General features: G+C 32.1%; 3 protein-coding genes, 1 long non-coding RNA gene and 1 other non-coding gene across 13 annotated transcripts; 3 read left to right on the top strand and 2 right to left on the bottom strand.

Moving 5' to 3' along the window:
* The first annotated feature begins 591 nt into the window (after window positions 1-591).
* LOC140177886 (uncharacterized) lies at window positions 592-3308 on the top strand. Its single transcript, XR_011869462.1, has 2 exons — window positions 592-1003; window positions 2898-3308. It is a non-coding gene; the product is annotated as an uncharacterized lncRNA (long non-coding RNA).
* Window positions 3309-4563: 1255 nt separating this feature from the next.
* LOC112737674 (uncharacterized) lies at window positions 4564-8857 on the bottom strand. Of its 9 annotated transcripts, none has more exons than XM_025787668.3 (8): window positions 8720-8857; window positions 7589-7713; window positions 7290-7409; window positions 6831-6929; window positions 6289-6743; window positions 5920-6105; window positions 5642-5749; window positions 4564-5004 (listed from the first exon to the last, which is right to left on the bottom strand). In XM_025787668.3, the coding sequence occupies exons 2-8, from the start codon at window positions 7671-7673 to the stop codon at window positions 4840-4842; spliced, it is 1218 nt and encodes a 405-aa protein (XP_025643453.1). In that variant the 5' UTR covers window positions 7674-7713; window positions 8720-8857; the 3' UTR covers window positions 4564-4839. The 9 variants fall into 9 exon arrangements, with proteins under 9 accessions (XP_025643453.1, XP_072067544.1, XP_025643454.1 ...); XM_072211443.1 differs by having other exon boundaries at window positions 6831-6923; window positions 7589-7691; window positions 8720-8836; XM_025787669.3 differs by having other exon boundaries at window positions 7589-7691; window positions 8720-8835.
* Window positions 8858-10000: 1143 nt separating this feature from the next.
* On the top strand, window positions 10001-13667 carry LOC112737676 (uncharacterized protein C57A10.07). The gene is made up of 3 exons (XM_025787673.2): window positions 10001-10690; window positions 12160-12284; window positions 13106-13667. The coding sequence occupies exons 1-3, from the start codon at window positions 10081-10083 to the stop codon at window positions 13421-13423; spliced, it is 1053 nt and encodes a 350-aa protein (XP_025643458.1). The 5' UTR covers window positions 10001-10080; the 3' UTR covers window positions 13424-13667.
* Window positions 13668-14131: 464 nt separating this feature from the next.
* On the bottom strand, window positions 14132-14204 carry TRNAF-GAA (transfer RNA phenylalanine (anticodon GAA)). Its single transcript has one exon. It is a non-coding gene; the product is annotated as a tRNA-Phe (tRNA).
* A 159-nt stretch (window positions 14205-14363) lies between these two features.
* Window positions 14364-16925, top strand: LOC112737673 (probable L-type lectin-domain containing receptor kinase VII.2). The gene has a single exon (XM_025787664.3). It carries the CDS (start codon window positions 14717-14719, stop codon window positions 16742-16744), a length of 2028 nt encoding a protein of 675 aa, XP_025643449.1. The 5' UTR covers window positions 14364-14716; the 3' UTR covers window positions 16745-16925.
* The last annotated feature ends 4141 nt before the right edge of the window (window positions 16926-21066 follow it).

The raw sequence follows: 21066 nt of genomic DNA, 5'->3' as shown, positions 1-21066 counted from the left end.
TTAGGCTTGGACAATGGATTATTAAAACGTATTTAATCAGTGTTAATTATTATATAGTAGTAGTTTATTACTATGTTTGTTATGTTTATGTACACTAATTGCATTGCAAGTCAATAATGAAGTGAGGTAGTTCTAAAATGAATTATTATTACACCAATACCTTTAATAAATACATTAGGACATACATTAGGACAAGCACATTATGATTAATACAATTTTCAATTACTCTGCTTGTTCAGTGGCTTCAACATGTTCATGATTAAGGTATGGAAATATATATATGTGCGTGAGAGTGTGAATTCTAGTATATCTATATTTATGGCGACAATAATGACTATGTAAGACTTGTTAAAATTAAAGTTACATTTTTTTTTTATATTTTGATAAAAACTTTTTAGCAATTCTTTTTAAACAGCGTTGCTAAATTAAAAAAAAAAAAAGTGTTATTTTAATTTTAGTAACACTTTTTAAAATACTATAGTCATCTTAACCATTACTTTTTTAATCTTAAATTCTACCACTATTACTTTTATCTTCAACTACTACTATTATTGTCGCCATTATCACCACCATCACCACCGTTGTTACCACCTCTAATTGCCGCATAGCACGACGCAAAGTAGTTGCTTGAAGTTCTTAAACGATTTGGCGATAATCTCGAGGCTTTTGTTGCTAACAACCATTCTCTTGAGCTTGATCTCTTCAAGCCAAGGGTACGCACCCGCCATGGCTCTGTTCCAAGGACAAGCAAACCCTCCCCAACCTTTTGGAGCAAGATTGAACCTGCAAAGTGTGGTTTTTTCTTCAGTATAACGAATCTCAGCTCCGGAAACCTCTTAATCGAGATCGGAGGGCTAACGGCATAGTAGTTTTCGACGAAGACCTTCCTCTGGCACTATCGTTCAATCTCGTACTATGACTTGCACACTAGCAAGATCGAGCTTCTGTCCTAATCGGCGACGATGAAGGAGAACACGTGCTCTGGCGCCTTTTCTGGAAACGAGTACGCAGCTTTTTTCATGGCTAGGATTTTGATTTTATTAAGCTTTCGAATTCGATTGAAACGATGTCATTTTTTATGGCTAGGGTTTCGATTTTATTAAACTCTCAAATTCAATTGAAATGATGTCGTTTTACGGTGAAAGATGAAGATGAATTTCTTAATAATTGAATATTGTGTCTGTCTTTTGTGTTAGATCTAAGAAGCAGAAGAAGAAAATAGTAGAGAGAGAGAGAGAGAGAGAGAGAGAGAGAGAGAGAGAGAGAGAGAGAGAGAGAGAGAGAGAGAGAGAGAGAGAGAAGAAGAAGAAGAAGAAGAAGAAGAAGAGATGATGGTAGTGATAATGGTGATAGCGGCAGTAATTATGGTAGGGTTTAGGATTGGAAGACTGATGATGTGGAGTAAAATTAAAGGTTAGAGTTAAATTATATTATAGGGTAGTTTGAGAATTTTATTTAATTTTATAGAGTTTAAATAATTTTGTCTGCAAAAATCTATCTCTTTGTGGGTATAACTTTGATTTCTATTTTTTACGAGTTCAACGTCCAGATTTTTTATGGTAAAAAATAATTACTTACCCTTTTATTTTCTTTCTTTAATTATTCAACTAAAGAATATGCGATAAAGATTTAGGATTAATAAGAATAAAAGATAAGTGAGAGTAAATTGTTCTATTTTTATTCAATTTTTTGATATACTAAAAAATGAATTCGCTCACTCTTTAACATCATAATTTTATTATGAAACCAAAAATTTAAATTCTTTTGACCTTTATAATAATTTAAAAAGTATTTAAATTTTTATATTATATTATTTATTAACTAAATAAAACTAAATTAAAATTAGAAGAAATGAAATCAAATATTCTAACAGCATAAAAGATAAATTACACATCTAAATAAAATAAAGGCTAAAATTATTCAAGTATAACATTTTCAAAATGCTTAAATTTAAATAGATTTATGAAAATTAAAATTAAAAAATAATTGAATTTATTAGAATATTTATAGGAGAGGGATTAATGATTTGGACATTACTCTTTAAAATCATTCACCAAGTGAGTCGGTAGTTGCTCTTTTTATTGCATGGAAAAATATCTCATGTTGATATAGTTAGATTAGAAGACAACACCTGAGATAGTAGGAGCTCAAGCTATTAATTAATGTCCAAGTCAAATTGAACAGGAGTAGTCACCATAGTTATCAGAATCGAACCGGTGATTGAACCGATGAGGTTATTGGGTCACTGAGTTATTAGTTTAACCGGTGAATCACTAATCGAACCAGTTAACCCGGTATAATTAAATAATTATGTAAAATTTAATTATTTTTTATTTATTATAAGTACTTTTATTTATTTTTATAAAAATAATTATCATTTTCAAATTTTAATATTTTATTAATTAAATTTATATTTATTGTATTATTATATTATTATAAATAAAAACTTAGTTAATTTTTATGTGAAGTTAATATTTAAAAATAGTTAGATAATTTGACAAATTTAACTAAATATCATCTAATGATTTTCAACTATCAACTTCATATAAAGACAACTGCATGTGAGTCTTTACCTATTATTATATACTACAAGTATTTATTGAAAAAATAATATTAATAGATATCATATAATCATGAAAAGAAAAAATAATTTGTGATTAATAATTTTTTTTGTTTATCTTTTTAATATATATATATATATTAATAAAATTGAGTGACTTTAAAATTAAAATTAATTGAATATAAGTATAATAAAAAGTTACTATATGTATTATAATTGGGATATATGTTAGTAAGAATGAATGTGGCTTGGTGGCATGAGTGTCCTTCTTGCAACCTTGGTGTAAGTTTGAATCTCATTGCATCTATTTTGAAAAAATTTTCTAAAAAACACAAAGCTTTGACACTTGGCACGCTGGACGGCTGGAGCAAATGGAGAGCATGGTGGACTTGCAGAACCCAGATGCGTCGTAGCTTCGCCTTCGGTTGGTCGAGCGGTTCGGTCCGGACCGGTTTTCACCGGTTTTGGCCGGTTCGTTTTGGGTTCCACCGGTTCGTTCCGGTTCTCAACCTTGAATAGTCTTACTCTTGGACCGGACCGATATAAGGTCCGGTTTACCGATTTTTCAGTTGAACCGGCCGGTCCGATCCGGTTTTGACAACTATGGTAGTCACAATACCTATGTCTCACCTATGTAATGTCTTAAGTATTATGGATCATGGTATGAACAGTATATATGTCTAAAATTTAAATATATTATTTTATTATAATAACATTTTGATATAAAATTTAACTTCGATTGCTAAAATTAGACTCGACAAATAAAAATAAATTAGCAGACACCAAAAAATAAATAAATTAGCCAATTTGTATTACGGCAACAATCATTTTGCTTCGTTGTTAAACTGTTCCTAATTAAGTGAGATGGAGCTAAACAACAAATGTAAATAGAGAAAAAAATATATGCGATGTGAGAATAATTTGAGATGATATCCTCAACATAGTGAAAAACTGAAAATTTTACAATAAACAATCAAACACAAACCAAGGAGTTGAAGCATTTGTGTTCATTCTGACCTTCCTCACAATACTCAAAAAGTCTAATTCCAAAATCCATCATCCTTTAATTACAAGATTGAGTTACACATTTAGCTATACATTTATTAATAATTTACCCTCTTTCTATATTTCGATTTATAATGACGCTATTTTTCTTGCAAGATTTAACATGCTCGTTGTTCTACTCAATAACATTGAAATTGTGAATGTTGTAAACTCAATATCAAATCAGTTGATATTTGGGAAAGATATTAGATGATCCACCAACATTAACGGACTAATCTTATAGGAAATATTTCAGGTGCATCGAGAGTACCGGTGCTCCAATTGTTTTAACCGTTGATCTGAATTATAAAAATATATATAATATATATTAATTGAAATCAACGGTTAAAACAACTGGTGCACCGGTACTCTCCGGTGCACTTGAAATGTTTCCAATCTTATAAACACGCGCCCAAAAGAGGGGAAAAAATGGATTCAATATGGTTTAAATTGTAAACTCATCCCCTGAAATCAGTGTAGGCCTTTGTAAACCGTAAACTCATCAATGACAAAAAAGGAAGGTAAGCCATAAAGGAAGAATATTCTCATATAGAGCTAACACCTAGTTATCTAAATAAAAAAAATTTTAAAAATGAATAATAAATATTCCCATATAAAAGGTTAACACATAGTTTACCTAAATAATAAATATTGTTCCTTTTATAATATAAAAAAATGTACAGTACATATGTTTTTTTTATAAATTTAGTGAAAATCTTACCTTTTATCCAATTCTACTCTTCACCAATGAAATTTCCATAAAAAAAAATAGACATGACAATTCCTATATTTTTATCTATAAGTTTGAACTTTTGGAACAAAATATATTATGACATAGTATTAAAACTTTAATTACCAAAAGATATAGAACCGACTTTTGTTGATCCTCAAAAAAAAAAAAAAATTTTTACATAAGACAAACAAAAAGAAAAAAAAAAAAAACTATGCAAGATTCATTCTTAGAAGCTTAAAAGAGACTTACATGAAAATACATATTAGAAATATAAGTATTTATGTACCTTTATCCATCAGCTTAAACTTTTAGAATAACTGGTTTCATAACAATATAAACATGCTAAGATTTCCCTTATGATTAGTATTAACTAAAATTACTACACACTTGTACAATTAGAAAGCATAAACCTGGCAGAAATATACTAGAGTTTTGCTGCAGGGCTGCACTATGGTATGAATTAGTTGTAATTATCAGCAAGGATGACTATAGAACAAATTGGCTAGTTGAAGGTGAAGTTATGGTTATACTGCTGTGTAATTGAAGATAAATGTTCAGCTGGATATTGGCACAGTCCTTTCTGGAATAGAAATTGGAGGCATCTTAAGATCGCTTCTTGCACACGTAAAGTCGTTTCCCGCTTCAGAAATGAAATAAGAAAGTTCACCTGAAACCAAATCATTGAAAAAAAATGTTAGACCAAGAAATCACCGAATCAGATATAGGATACTGAATTAGGTACAGTAATTTATGATACACAGGCACAATCTAACTATATGGGGTATTGTAATCTAATCCAAAGCATCAAGCATGAACCTGCTTACTGGCATTTTTCAAGTAAAACTCGAGCAACAAGACAACTAGTTAAAAAAATAATAACAAATAAATAAATCAAAGTTAATTGATGGATACTTTTAACCATCATTTTGTTCATTTATTTGTTTATTTTAGAAAGTTTTGCCAGTTAAAGGGAAAGATAGGCATGCTCGAGTCAATGCGAAATCTGGGAACTTCTATGTTGCCTAACCAGCTAGGAGCCGTAAATTGTAGGGCAGAATTCAGCACATTATAACCCAATAAATTTCTTACAGAACTATAAAACTTTCTTTTATATGTAACCTTATAATAATACCGAATGCTAAGAATTTTGAATTAGTTAATAGCAGTTAATTGAATATGCATTTAAGACAGCATATGCATACAAGTTCACATAGATCATGTAAATTCCTCAGATACATCATTTTCAATAACAATCTAAGTCCTCAGTTTCTCCACTCTCATATTTACTGTCCAATAATACGTACCTGAATTTCAGCAAGTGGTGAACAAAGGGAAGACAGTTCGGTAAGTGAGGATAGCACAGCTACCAAAACATCTTCATCTAAAATACTTGATAGGAACCGTACACCTGCCTGCATTAAATCAATCATAACATAAGAAACCTAAGTATATGATAATTCAATCCCAGGAAGAAAAAAGAAAACAGAGAAAATAAAATGAAGTGTGACAAAATAAAGCTCATGTAATGAAAGAAAATGCATATTTTTTTTAATACATAGAAGTGTATAAAAAGTTAACACACCTGGTACGCTTTGTATATATTTTCAAATGTAGACCTCAGTTTTGGAACAACTTGTGCTGCAGCCAACTTCACTGGCAGAGACACCGTAGATAAACTCATCATATTGTACACTATGTGCAGTGTAATTGAAGCAAAATCATCTGATATCTCAGAAAAGCATCCAGCAGCAAAACATGCTGCTTTTGCCTGTTACATAATAAATTAAAATTATATCAGATATGTCACACATATATATATTTTGATGCAGATTATAAACCAATTAAAACATGAAAATTGTCTTTGAGCATTAAAATTGTCTTTCAAGTAGCACAGTGATATAAACAGATAAATGAAACATAATTACATAAACTACGCCAAAGTTTCCTTTACCACATGAGGATCAGGAGACACAAGGCTGGAAAGTATCAAGTATCGTATTTGAGCATTGTCATGGGCGAATTCAGCCCAGCAACCCAAAAGAATTAAAGCAAGTTCCTTGGACTCTGAGTCTCCATTCTGAAAAACATATCTCACTTGATTCAACAACTCCAAGTGATTAGCTACTCTTTCCTTTGACAGCAATCCCTTACACTCCCTGTGCTTCTGACCATTTCGATGCCTTCGTTCATTCGAAAAAGCCTTGACAACAGAAACCTTGATTTCCTTGTCACCTCCCTTAAAGGCTCCAGCAAGGCGCAAGAGGATGGCATTGGCAAATAGCCTAACTTCACCTGGCACTACGCCAGATATAACATTGGGAGCAATGCTAGATTCGTCTGATTCAAGCTCTCTGCTCCAATGCTCAAGGTGACGACCTAGCTGCAATATGGCTTGAGCCGGTGCGCCTGATGAAGGATTCAATTTAGTAAAAGAACTAAAGAAGAAAAAAAGATGTACAATAAATGAAAACAAAAAAGAAAGTGCCACATCACCTGGCTTACTAGAACGGAGTCCCTTCTCAAGTTGGATGCTCCATTCCATGGCCGAAGCAGCACAGCTATTTTGAACAGCAGATTCTCTTGTGCCTGATACTACCAGCAAAAGAAAAGTGAGCTCAATGACTTTTAGCTAACCAACACTTTCACATGCTAGTACCCAGCACTATGCTAATCTCTTTAATGGGGCTTCTTCCCCATATATGTCCAAAACATCTAAAGGTGGTATTCTATCACATTTCTGTACAAGAGGCTCTAACCCAACATTTTATCTAATGCATTCATTCTTCCTACCTCATCTAATGTGCCCACTCATTCAACAAAACATTCTCATCTTTATAATATTAAACTTATTTTCTTGCCTTTTTAACCACTCAAGAGTACTTATATAATCAAAACTACCGATAAAAAAGGGGAGAATTCATCATTCAATTTAAACGCAAAATCCGCAATTACCCATGGGTTCATGAGCGAGGCTCATTTCCAGATCGGTGTTCCTCCTTTCTCCTCCTTCCTGGAGTGAGCCTTGTATGAAAGTTGCTGCAAAAGATGATGATGTTTCGCTCATAATGGAATCTGTAACAAAAAGTACACCAATTCGGTCACCATTTTCAGGAGGCCGCAACACCAATTAAATTTATTCGCAACAGATAAATCTGCCTAAAATGAAAGCTACAGAGTAAAATTTCAAATTTCAATTCAGGTTGGCACTATCAATTACAGTATGTGTGAGGAGGTGGTTGTGCATGGCTCACCAATCATATGCCGTAAGCAGCTATGTTGGACATCAGTAGTCACACAACCATCCACTTTGTTGGTGTCTAGGTCACTCCCAACCATGGTTCAGTTGAATTTAATCTGTTTAAATCTTAGTCACAAACTGAACTAGGATATAGTTAAATATAGCAATAATAATAGATAACATTCAACAAATTCAAATTTAAGCATAAATCAACAATGTGGGTCTTCTTAGGGGACAAATATTCCTGCAGAGTTGCAGTAATACACGAATTTGGAATTACTCAGCACAAAATAAAACAACAAAATAACATTTAAAATTTTAAAGCAAGTAAAAGAAGGGAAGTTATCTGTGAGTATAATATTTTTTTTCCAATCCACCATTAACCTCAAAGATCAAACCTTAGAGAGAGCAAGAACAATTATACTTTAACTAAATACGAATACAGATAGTCAGATATCACAATAGCTAGTTCAAGTTCTCTAAAGTCTTAATGATCCCAAAATAATCATAAGAAAACAATTTATATAAACAGTATTAATTTATTACCACATAACAATGCAACCTAAACAAGAAAAACCAACCTTCTATTCAATTTCAATCCTTCAGTTCTCTCAGTCAATGCTATTTAAATTTACGTTTCATAGTTACTTTTGCACAGTAAATAAATATTAAAAAATTATTCAAAGTCATGTATATTAGACGATGAACCAACTTTAGTGGAGACAAAGAGGCGAGGAGAAAAGAATGACATGTTTCAGTTGGTGCACAACTAGAAAGCCAAAGTCAGAAGGGCAGTCTAGGATCTCAAAAACTTGAGAGCTTTCAATCTAGCTATGCTGGGAAAGCAATGTTGACGCCTTCTAACTAAAGATCACTCCTTATTCTACAAAGTTTTTTGTAGGGCAAATATTTTGGTTCTATAATTGAAAAGTAACTAAATGGCAAGTTGGTAACTAGTATTGAATCAATATCCATTGAAAATTAATTAGAGCTAATAATTTTACACATGAAGTGGGTCAGGCAATTCATCGAACACCTGTAATGCAAGGCAGTGATGTAATAATATGAAGCATGTATAAGAAAGGGAATTACTGTGTGCAAAGAGAGTGTTCAGTGGAAATATGGCATGAGTTGGGGTTCTCACAAGTTGCTAAGCACCACGAGGCGCAGAGCAGTGACCGAGAAACTTGGCAGAGGCGGAGCAGCTACGCAGTGACGGAGATGGAGGGAGGAGGCAGAGCAGTGGCAGTGGTCAGCCAGAGGCTCGTGGGTAGAGGTGAACTCGTAGTTTTTGGCTTGAGAGAGAGAGAGAGAGAGAGAGAGAGAGAGAGAGAGAGAAGATGTCGATCGGGTCGGGTAAGATGGATTGGGGCTTGGTTCGGGTCGGGTTTGCACTGGCTGCGCAAAAATGAGGTTATGGGACGTGTATCGCTGGAAAAAAACAGATCCTTTGGTCCTTACAAGAAGTCAAGAACGATCCTATCCCTCAACAAAGAATTAAGCTTTAATAAAAGAGGAACAAAGTGCTATACAATTGAGGACCAAAATGGATTCAGAAGAATCAGAATCCTATACATCACTGTGAGAAAGGGGGAGCGGCTTTGACATCACTACAACCAATGCGAAGAACGCAGAAGAGTTCGGTGGCTTCGAACACCGGTGGAGTTAACCATAGCAGCAGCAATTACGGCATTGGAGTTGCTGGCTATGGAGGTCTGAATGGACCTGGTTCATCACCCATCAATTCGGCTCCCACATGCAGACCGGAGGGTGCTTCAATGGAATTGCCGGTGAGCAGGAGGTTGTCCCCGACGAAGATAGGCAGACCGGAAGAGAGACAAAGGAGGAGTCTTCGGCAGGAGGTTGTCGTCTTTGCCAACGCAGGAAGGGAGCGGACGTTTCAATGGTCATCCTTCGAGACGAGATCGGAAGGGTCTTCGGCGCAGCGGCGGCGACTTAGGAAGAGCTCCATCTGCTCAGCGTCCAAGCTCCTTGCCGCTGATAGGGTTGGAAGACGGAAGTTCGAATGGCGGAGGTGTCTCACGGTCTTGAACAGCGGCGACGGCACCGAGTGAACCTTGCAGAAAGAAGACAGGACACAGCCGTTTCCAAGTCACAGCGACATGAAGAAGATGCCATCGCGCGAAACGGTGTTGCCAAGAAGAACTTCGGATTAGCAGCGGCAATAGAGGTGGAATCGAAGATAGTAGACCCGCGTGGAGGATGGGGAAACGGGTTGGGGAAGGGGAAGCTGATGGGGTTGGGTCGGGTCCTCTTTGTGGGCCTAGACCCCTGTCCCAAAAGAAAAATATAGAAAAAGAACAAACAGATCCTTCGAATCTGGATCTCCTGCATCTCATTCTCACTCCTCCTGCGATGCGCCTCGCTGCACTGCTCCAGTGCTCCTCTGTCCTGTCGGAGTGATTAAGATCATGTAATTCAAACTCTCTTCTGTCTCAAGTACTTCAATCCAATGATTCCGTTGCTGCCTCACTCCACACCACAATGAACAGTTACCAATTCGGATCCCAAGCCCCAAAGTCCTTTCATCCTTTCACAAGGATCGACTTCGACTTAGAATCCGGAACCGCCACCTCACCAAAACGACCTCGTAAACCCAGGAACTCCACGTCGTTTCGCCCTCTCAGAATGATCAAATCATTTTATAACCGTTTCAACCACTTCTTCAAGCTCCACCCTCTCATGCTTATTTTTATTGCTTTCTCCTTTGGTGTAATGGTCCTCGTCTTCCTCTCCTTCTACGGAACCCAGCACAAGGCGCAGAATGGGGGCTATTATGTTAAATTCGACTCTGCTTCGGAAGATTACCCTTTCCCGAACCTGAAGAACCTTGTCATGGTTGCTGGGCACTCTGTTTATACCAGTAGTAACTGTGGGAAGATTGAGAAGGAAGATTCTTGGTTCTTAGAGTCGTATCAGAAGAATCCTGGTCAAGCTGCGACTTTTGTCAAGCATATTCAAGAAGGGATTGAGATTGCGGCCAGAGATGAGAATGCTCTGCTTTTGTTCAGTGGGGGAGAGACACGGAAAGACGCGGGACCTCGCAGCGAGGCGCAGAGTTACTGGGCCGTAGCAGATTACAAGGGATGGTTTGGTGAGTTTTTGTTTTTTCTGGTAACTGTTTTTGTCATCATAGGAGTTGAAATTGGTTGTGTGCTCAATTTAGATATTATATCTGTATAAGGATAGTTGGATATCTTAGGCTTCATTTGGAGATTGTCTTGTGATAGAAATAAATTGGCATTGTGGATACAAATCTATATATGTGCATGACATTAGTCTACTATAAGTTATCTTTTGAATAGGTTGTTGTCGTATAAATAAGAAGCTTGACCTATATTCAAGGTTAGCCAGTTCATCAAAATCTACCTAACTAGTGAGATGAGCTTTAAGATTAGGCTCATTTGTTCTCAATTCTATTGAGCCTAACCTGAGCCGTGTTAAGTGGGGACGTATTTTCTCCGTTTCTATAATTTTATTGTCAATGTGTCTTTGTAGTTTGTAAGTTTTGATAGTTACCAAACAGGTAAGCGGGAGAGAGAATAAGAGATGTCTTGTGATTATCGAACTGTAAGATGTATAGCCTTTAATGTTCAAATGACATTTCTGATTTGGAAAGATATTACATACCCATGCACATGGCCAAAGGAACTAGGCATGAGATTGAGTGGTTATGCTATTTTTTTTTCCCTCTTATGCTTCACAAAGAAGCTTTAAATATCTATCAAATGTGGAGTTTACTATACCGAAAACGTGGTAGATTAGCTAGCGAATTGAGCTGTTATATAGTTGCACTACTGCAACTCATCTGAGAATTGCCGATCAGATATTGAATTGTGGTTTTCCTTGTCTTATGCAAATTTCTAATTTTGTAATTGGGATATCATTTATATTCTTTTAGCAGATTTTCAAGTTTCATATTTCACAATATAAAACAATTTTGGTATAATACAAATCACCAATGCATGCATAAATAGGATTAGTGCATATATGAAGCATGCAAACTCTATAAGTTGTTGAGTTGAGAGGAATTAATCTCAATTTCTAACTTCGATTTTAATCCATTATCTTAAATCAGTTGTTTCTGTTTGAGTCCAATATTGGTTATTTTCAACTAATCTAAATTGGAGCATGTTCCTTTAAAATAGCGAAAGTAAGGAAGAGATACATGGACCTTAGTTTCGTAAGTTAACAATGATTAGATTCACTGTACCATTACAGAGGCCTGTAATAATAGTAATCTTGTCATCTTTATTGAGCTGCTTTCATATTTAATGATTCTAATAAATTGCTTATAATTGTTTTGTTTTCTGAATTATGATTTTTAAACTTGATGTGTTCTATGAATTCTGCTCTGTTTGCTGCTCAATTGTTTCCTATAACTTCGTAACCTTAGTTTGATGGATTTCCTTTGCATCATTTATGTGTTCCCTCAGGGAATTAGGCTGTTGCTGTTAATGATGGTGGCATGAAGGTTTCTCCCTTTTGTGTATTTGCTGATACTCACCTATGAAAATCCTTTTATCAGAATTTTTATCTTATTCTTTTTGGTTGTGTGTGAAGGTAAAGAAGAAAGTGTGAAATCAAGAGCACTTACAGAGGAACATGCACGGGACAGCTTTGAAAATCTTCTATTCAGTGTGTGTCGGTTCCGAGAGCTTACAGGCACCTATCCCCAAAATATAACTGTAAGTAAGCATTACCCATGTGCATTATGAAGCATTCTGTTCCATTTTGTTTAAATAAATGGAATGTTAGTATTGTATGTGGAATGATGAACGTAAATGAAAAGGATTCTTTAAAAGTCTAGCCATTTGTGTGGACATTTGAATGACACTTTGTGATATTTTGTTGGCTGCTGAGAAGAGTCAGAATTTATTAGTGAAATATTGTAATCTGTATGTGTATATGTTGCATGCAATGTGAAATCCATCAACTTAGCATTCTTTATAAGTTCTAAGTTGAGTATTGGATTCACCTTCGATGGTCCTGCCTTATAACCGAAATTGGTGCTTGTACAAAATATTACCGATTCAAAAATTGCTGAAAAGCAAGTTGGAGTTATTAATTTCAAATATAGAAAGAAGAGTTCTGTATCATACATTTTTTGCTTTTCGTAATATGGTGTAAAGTTAATTTTGTTCTAGCTACTTGACAATTTTCCCTACATGGTATCCATGTGTTGCATCATATGTTATGCAGTTGTGATTTCTGTGCCAAAAAATAATGAGCTTTCATTGTTCATTTAATTGTGTTCCTTATTCATCACGCTGTTGGTTGCCTATGAGGTGTGCATTGTTATCAAAGAGGAGTGTAGAGCACTGCATGTCAGCATTCAATACAACTATCTTTCTAAGTTTCATACTTCATATAAATACATAAACAAATAAACAAAGTCTGAACAGAGATTCATCACTAACATGTGAAATTTTGGATATTACTTCATGCTTTTCCTTCCATTGTGATCTGCATTATGAGTTTCAATCTGATTTAGTGATTTGGGAATCAGGTTGTAGGTTATGATTTCAAGGAAGAGAGATTCGCACATATACATCGATCTGCAATCGGCTTTCCGGACTCGAGGTTCTTCTATGCTGGCACCCCTGCTACATCAAATTCAATGGCAACTGCTCTAAAAGGAGAGGAGCTGGTGAGGACTCAATTCCTCAGAGATCCATATGGATGTAAGGGTTCACTTTATCATAAGAAACTAAAGCGCGATCCTTTTCACCGGTCCATTCCTTATCCCAATGGGTGCCCTGAAATTGAAGCTTTGTTCAGATATTGTGGACCAGCACCTTTTCCTGGTGCACTCCCATGGGCATAGTTACCATGACTTTGATCAGATAATATAAGGTGTAAACTAACAAATTTGAGATAATATAAGGTACATATGAGAATCACTAAAAGATGCATGAATCCGCGGATAAATGATACCATTGTTAAATTTTGTTCAGGGGAGATGATATTGTTGTGTACCAAAGTGAATTGTTTGATAAACGATGCCAATGTTAAATTTTGTTCAGTTGAGATATGATGAGGTGAAGACGAAGTTAATTTTGCTTAAACAATACCATTGTTATATTTGGAAGTTGTGTAGTTGAAAATGTTTTTAAGTAAGGCTGTCATGGTTTTGCTTAGAGTGGTTTGTTATTATTTTGGTGTTCTTAAACATAAGGCTGAATTAAAAATATATTTTATAATTAGGTTTGATAAATTCATGGTATCTGCAAAGCATGATTGCAAAGGGACTTAATTGTACATCAGTGTTATATATTTGAAATAATTGAATCATAACGGTATAAAGAATTTTTTCAAGGACATCCATATAACATGAATTACATGTATTCCAAATCAGAGTGCAGAAGAAAGGCTAGACTAGCAATTTGAGCTACTATTAAGAATACAAACAGCATGAAAACCGTGCAACCTGCATCATCCCTAAGCTTTGAATGAGTTAAAAACAAAACGTATTGTGAACTTGCTAATTATGCAGATTACAAATAATATATAGCACGTTTTGGAAGTTGATTAATGCGGTGAGCGTGGATCGAACACGCGACTTTCAAATCTTCAGTCTGACGCTCTCCCAACTGAGCTATCCCCGCTTATAGAATTTATTTAACATATTAAACAAATAAAATAAAGTAGGTGCCCCCAGAATCATCTATCAAACATTCAAATGAGTATCCTGACTTTGGGTTTTTAATGTGTATGTACTTTCACAGCGTGCCATTCAATAGACGATATGTATGTACAGTGATTCAGATAATTTTATTTCATCGTCCTTGTATTGATCCTTCTCGGAGGTAAACGAAACAAAACAAAAAATATCATACAGATGTTCAACTTGAGTTGAATTATGAGGCTTTGACACAGCACAGTAGCACACACCTTTTGATCACCACCACCATGTCCCACCACGCCACCCTACATTTCTACAACCTCAGACAGACATATACATCATTCATCATCCTTGTCTTGAATCTTGATCCTTCTCGTAGATAAACAAAATAAAACAAAACAAAAAATATAAAGATTTTCAACTTGGATTGAATTATGAATCTTTGACGCAGCACACACCTTTTGATCACCATATCAATAATCAACATCTTCTTCAATGATCTCTTTTGCAACAATAACAACAATAATGTCTTCCCTTCTCATATATCTCTTCCTTCTGAGAATAACCTTAGTTTCTTCGTCAACAGAATTTGTCTACAACACCAACTTCAACTCCACCAACATAAATCTCTATGCAAACGCCACTATTGATGATCACTCTCACTCTTCAATTCTCACCCTTACCAACCATGCCTCTTTCTCTATTGGCCGTGCTTTCTACCCTTCCAAGATCCCAACAAAATCTTCCTTTTCTTCCAACCCTTTACCGTTCTCAACCTCCTTTATCTTCTCCATTGCACCATTCAAGCACCTTCTCCCTGGCCATGGTTTTGTGTTCTTGTTCTCACCTTTTGAAGGAGCAAACGGGGTTAGCTCAGCTCAGCACCTTGGCCTCTTCAACTTGACCAACAATGGTAACCCCAAAAACCATGTTTTTGGGATTGAGTTTGATGTGTTCAAGAACCAAGAATTCAATGACATCAATGATAACCATGTGGGTTTGGATGTGAATTCTCTTACTTCTTTGGCCTCACACGATGCTGGATTTTGGGTCAGTGGAAAACATGATGAAAAGTTTAAGGAATTGAAGCTTAACAATGGTGAGAACTATCAAGTGTGGATTGAGTATTCAGATTCTAGAGTTAATGTAGCAATGGCTATTGCAGGGAAAAGAAGGCCTAATAGGCCTTTGATTAGTGAACTTGTGAATCTTTCTGATGTCTTTTTGGATGAAATGTTTGTGGGATTTTGTGGAGCAACAGGGCAACTTGTTGAGAGTCACAAGATTTTGGCATGGAGCTTTAGCAACTCAAATTTTTCGATCGGCGATGCTTTGGTGACTACGAATTTGCCTTCATTTGTGCTTCCAAAAGACCCAGTTTTGAAGTCAAGAGGTTTTGTTTCAGGTATCAGTTTTGGGATTTTTATCTTTGTTATTGGTAGTGCAGCTATGGTGTTTGTTGTTTTGCTCAAAAGAAAAAGAAGCAAAAGAATGGAGGAAGAGGGAGATATTGAAGACTGGGAATTAGAGTATTGGCCACACCGTATTAGTTATGAAGACATTTATGCTGCAACTAAAGCATTTTCAGAACAGAATATAATTGGGTTTGGAGGGAATGGAAAAGTTTATAAAGGGATTCTACAAGGAGTAGAAGTAGCAGTGAAAAGAATCCCTTATGACAGTGAATATGGTATGAGGGAGTTTTTATCTGAGATTTCAAGCTTAGGAAGATTGAAGCATAGGAATGTGGTTCCATTGAGGGGTTGGTGTAAGAAAGAGAGAGGAAGCTTGATCCTAATTTATGATTATATGGATAATGGAAGTTTGGACAAGATAATATTTGATTCTGATGAGAACTCAATTTTCCATTGGAAAAACAGAATGAAGGTGCTGAAGGATGTGGCTATGGGGATATTGTATTTGCATGAGAGTTGGGAAGTTAAGGTGTTGCATAGGGACATAAAAGCAAGCAATGTGTTACTTGACAAGGATATGAATGCAAGGTTGGGGGATTTTGGACTCGCCCGGATGCATCATCATGAGCAGATACCTAACACCTCTCGAGTGATCGGAACGGTTGGCTACATGGCACCGGAACTGCTAAGAACCGGGAGAGCCTCGACGCAAACTGATGTGTTCAGCTTCGGCGTGTTGGTTCTAGAGGTTGTGTGTGGGAGAAGGCCTATAGAAGAGAATAAGCCAGCATTGGTTGGTTGGGTGTGGAGGCTAATGGAGAGAGGAGAGTTGTGTTGTGCTCTTGATGAAAGATTGAAAATGAGGGGTGATGAAGATTATAGCATTGATGAAGTTGAGAGAGTTCTTCATCTTGGTTTGTTGTGCACACATTATGATCCTCAAGTTAGGCCAAGTATGAGGCAAGTTGTGAAGGTTTTGGAGGGTGAGAGTTTGGAAATAAGCTTAGTTGATAAAATAAATTCCGCTGCTGATGGATATAGTGGGGTTCACCCCACCATTGAAGATATATCTCAATGTTCTTTCACAACTCAATGTGAGGGCAGATGAGTTTTCTTGAGGATCATTTCACTAATTGTAAGTGTATATTACTTTGATCTTTTTTGAAATTCGGTGATATCATAAGACATATTTTGATTTATTATGTTTACTTTACATCAGTCTAACAAGAGAGATAAATGTAAAGTTTATAAGAGAGGTTAAATCAGTAAAATATGTTTATTGTTTTTAACCTTTATGATTTTTTTAAAAATATTTCTAACACTTAATTTGATTCAATTTTATTCATAACATTTTTTATTTGTATTAAAATTATCACCGAATATTATACGCGTATAATTTTGCGAATGAAGAAAGTATTGTTATAAAATACTTTACCCAAAATTAGTGTATAATAAGTGTATTAACCCGTGCCATGTACGTGATAAGATTGAAATTATAATTTTAAATTATTTTATTAAAATTAATTTAAATTATAATAATTTGATTAATAAAAATATATTATGTTATGTATTATGTGTTTTTTCTTAATCTATTGTTAAATATATTAACTCTAAAATAGTTATTAATTGGTTTTAGTAATCTATTTTCTTCAATAAATCAAACATATATACTCAATATGACCATAAATAATTTAATAATACTTAGACTCATCAACAAATTTTTATATGTTGTTTTACTGTCAAGTAAGAATATATCAAAATTAGCTCAAAATAAATAATAAATTATTAGAGAATTCTAATGCACAAAATTTTTTAATAAACAATAAATAATTTAAATCTATTAAAAAACAACTCAACACTTTTATTTGATGCTTGCAAAACATATACCTGAAATAATATTATATCAATGTTAGTATACAGTTTTACAATTATCAACCGTATTTACTATACATGACTCTTTCTTAAAAGTTATTCTACACACGTGTGCAGTCGGAAGATAAATTATTGGACTTTATTTTATTTTTCTAAATTATTATAATTCTGCATTATTCATTAAATGCTAATTGTAATATTGTAATATAATTATAATAAAGATATTCTTCTAAAATAAATTTAGAAGAGAGAATAGTGCTTTCATTTTGGAGGAAAAATAAATTCATGAGGAATTGACACCTCATTTTTATAAGTTGATAATGTATTAAATATTGATTTTATATAATTATAATAAAAATATTTCTCTAAATTAGTATAATCATGCATTATTCGTTAAATGTTAATTGTAATATAATTATAATAAATATATTTTTTTAAAATGAATTCATGAGGAATTAACACCTCACTTTTATTAGTTGGAGAAAAAATCCAGTTTTAGTATATTTTGCCATTATTATACATTTTTCTCTAATCATATATCCACTGTTTTCTTTTCTTTATTTTAGCATTTTGAACCTAGGTTTAACTTCTCGTAGTTCTCACTTTTTAGTCATTCTATTAGATGTAGTTGATAACTATTGAAATTATCCGATTAATATAGGAGAAAATTATATTATTATATGATAGAATTAATATGAGTATATTTTATTATTAAATAAACAAAGTTAATATAAAATAAAATTATACATAAAAAAGCAAAGAAAATAAAATTAAAATAGCAAAAGTGATAAAAAGATTATTTTTATAATTTTATTTTGTCATTTTTATGTATAAAAGATTAAAAAATAGTAAATTTTTAATTAAATTAATTTATAGTTGTTGTATTCAATTTAAATAAGTAATAAATTATCTTATTTTAATTTATTTTTTAAATTTATATATCATAAAAATTAAATCAAATAATTAATATACATAATTTTAAATTGTGTGATACTTAAATATCTATTCAAATCAATTAGTTGATATAATTAATTCATCATAATGAATTGTCTTTAATGAGTTAAACAAAATAAAGCAGAAGCATGCTACGTTGATTCTATCATTAAAGGTAAAAATTCGATTTTTATACAATGGAATAGATAGAATAGATAATATAATAGACAGTGAGGAAGAGAAAGATAAACATTTTAGATCCTAAGTTGTTTCATTTGGATGTTGCAATGTGGATATCACATTATTTTACTTATTCTCTTTTGTAATTTTATTTCAGTATCAATAGAATTTCACTACCTTTGAAAAACACTCTAAATAATAAAAAGCTAAATTAACTTTAATATTAAATTCATTAATATGATTTTAATTTTATATAATAGTTAGATAATAGATTAGTAAAAGAAAATGGAAGAATGACTTTAATTAGTATTTAATAAAATATTTATTTAGAATCATTAAAAAATATAAAATTATGATATTATTAAAAATAATACATTTTTATGTTAAAAATTATATTTAAATAAAATATTTATAAAATATAAAATTTAGAGTAACATAGCTTCATGAACATTAATCATTAATCAATTATGAACTAACATAAAATTATAATATAATTTATTTATGAAAAAATAATCAATAATTAATATTAATAAATATAAAAAATCATCCAAACACTTTGATTAAAAGTATTAGTGGTTAATTATTATTCATTATTAATAATATTTTTTCATAACAAAAAATGAAAATATAATTATTTAGATTTAGATTTTAGAAAAATAAACGTATAAGTAACAAATGATCTATTTTATCATGTATATCACATCCGCTTTAATAATAATAAATAAAAATACATCAACTTAATATCTAAGAGAAAATGATGAGATAAAATCATAACACAATTCTAAAATAAAAGCTTAAATTAAACCATAATATCATTGCACAACACAAATTGAAAGTAATATCACACTATAATATACCACACAAATAGGTAAATGACTTAAGCTTAATTGCGGATTTTTTTTTATTTATACATACATGATAAAACCATGGTCTATAAATGCTTAATGGATAACATATCATATATTGCTCTGAATGATGAGCACGGGAGTTGAAGAGTGTGTGTTGATTTGTGTCCATGATAGTTGCCTTCTTGTGACGACGCCTCATAGGAAGAAAAAGAATTGTTGTAAAAGCTACCCAATGAAAGAGTAATTGGTAAATGAACGATATTTTTCTTCTAGCATATATGGTCTTTTATAATGGTAAAATAAAAATGGAAGGAATAAAATTTTGTATTTTTATATTAGAAATAGAATTTGATATTTATCCTAATAAAATTAAATAACTAATTAGTTATATTTAAATAAATAAAATAAATTAAATAAAAAATATTTTTAAAAATTAATCAAATCAATTAGTTAATACAAATAATTAGTATAATTAATTTTATTTGATTTATTGAATTCAAAAAATAAATTAGAAAATAATTGATTAAATTAATTAGTTGATATAATTAATTTATTATAATTGATTGGATTTAATGAATTAAAAAAAATAGGAAAACATAGGAGAGAATGATTTTTTTAACTAAATTAATATATATTTATTGTATTTATTGTATTTAATCAGTATAAGTAACAAATCATCTATGTTATTATTACCTTATAAATTAAAGAATTAAAATAATTGATATAATAAATTACAATTATTTGATTGATATAAATTATAATAAATTGTGTGATATTTAAATACCTAATCAAATCAATTAGTTGATATAATTAATTTACTATAATAAATTGTATTCAATGAGTTATAAAAAATAAATTAAGAAACACGCTAAGAAGTATGCCACGCTAAGTGCAAAATTTTCAATTTTTATATAATAAAAATATACATTCTTATATATGTTATAGTTGATAATGCATTAAATATTAATTTTATATAATAATTATAATAAATATATTTTTTCCTAAATTAGTATAATCATGTATTATTCATTAAATGTTAATTGTAATATAAATATAATAAAGATATTTTTCTAAAATAAATTTAGAAAAGAGAATAGTGCTTTTATTTTAGAAAAAAAAAATGAATTTATGAAAAATTGACACCTCACTTCAATTAATTAGAAAAAAATACAATTTTAGTATATTAAGTAGAAGTATATTATTATTATTATTATTATTATTATTATTATTATTATTATTATTATTATTATTATTATTATTATTATTATTATTATTATTATTATTACTAAAATAATTAAAAATATTTTCGATTGATAATTGATAAGTAGTTTAATAATGTATTAAATATGGATTTTATATAATTATAATGAAGATATTTTTCTAAATTAGTATAATTATGCATTATTCATTAAATGCATTCATTTTGGAGGGAAAATAAATTAATGAAGAATTCACACCTCACTCTCATTAGTTGAGAAAAAACCCAATTTTAATATATTAAGTAGATTATTATATAAATAGAAATACTTGCTAAGTATACATAAAAGAGGAGATATATAATTATATATAATATAATTGCTATATATATAACAAATAT

Source organism: Arachis hypogaea, chromosome 13 (genome assembly GCF_003086295.3).
Source record: "Arachis hypogaea cultivar Tifrunner chromosome 13, arahy.Tifrunner.gnm2.J5K5, whole genome shotgun sequence".
In the NCBI taxonomy this organism is placed as follows: Eukaryota; Viridiplantae; Streptophyta; class Magnoliopsida; order Fabales; family Fabaceae; genus Arachis; species Arachis hypogaea.
The sequence above is the reverse complement of the archived record's forward strand: the minus strand, read 5'-3'. Positions and strand labels throughout refer to the sequence as shown.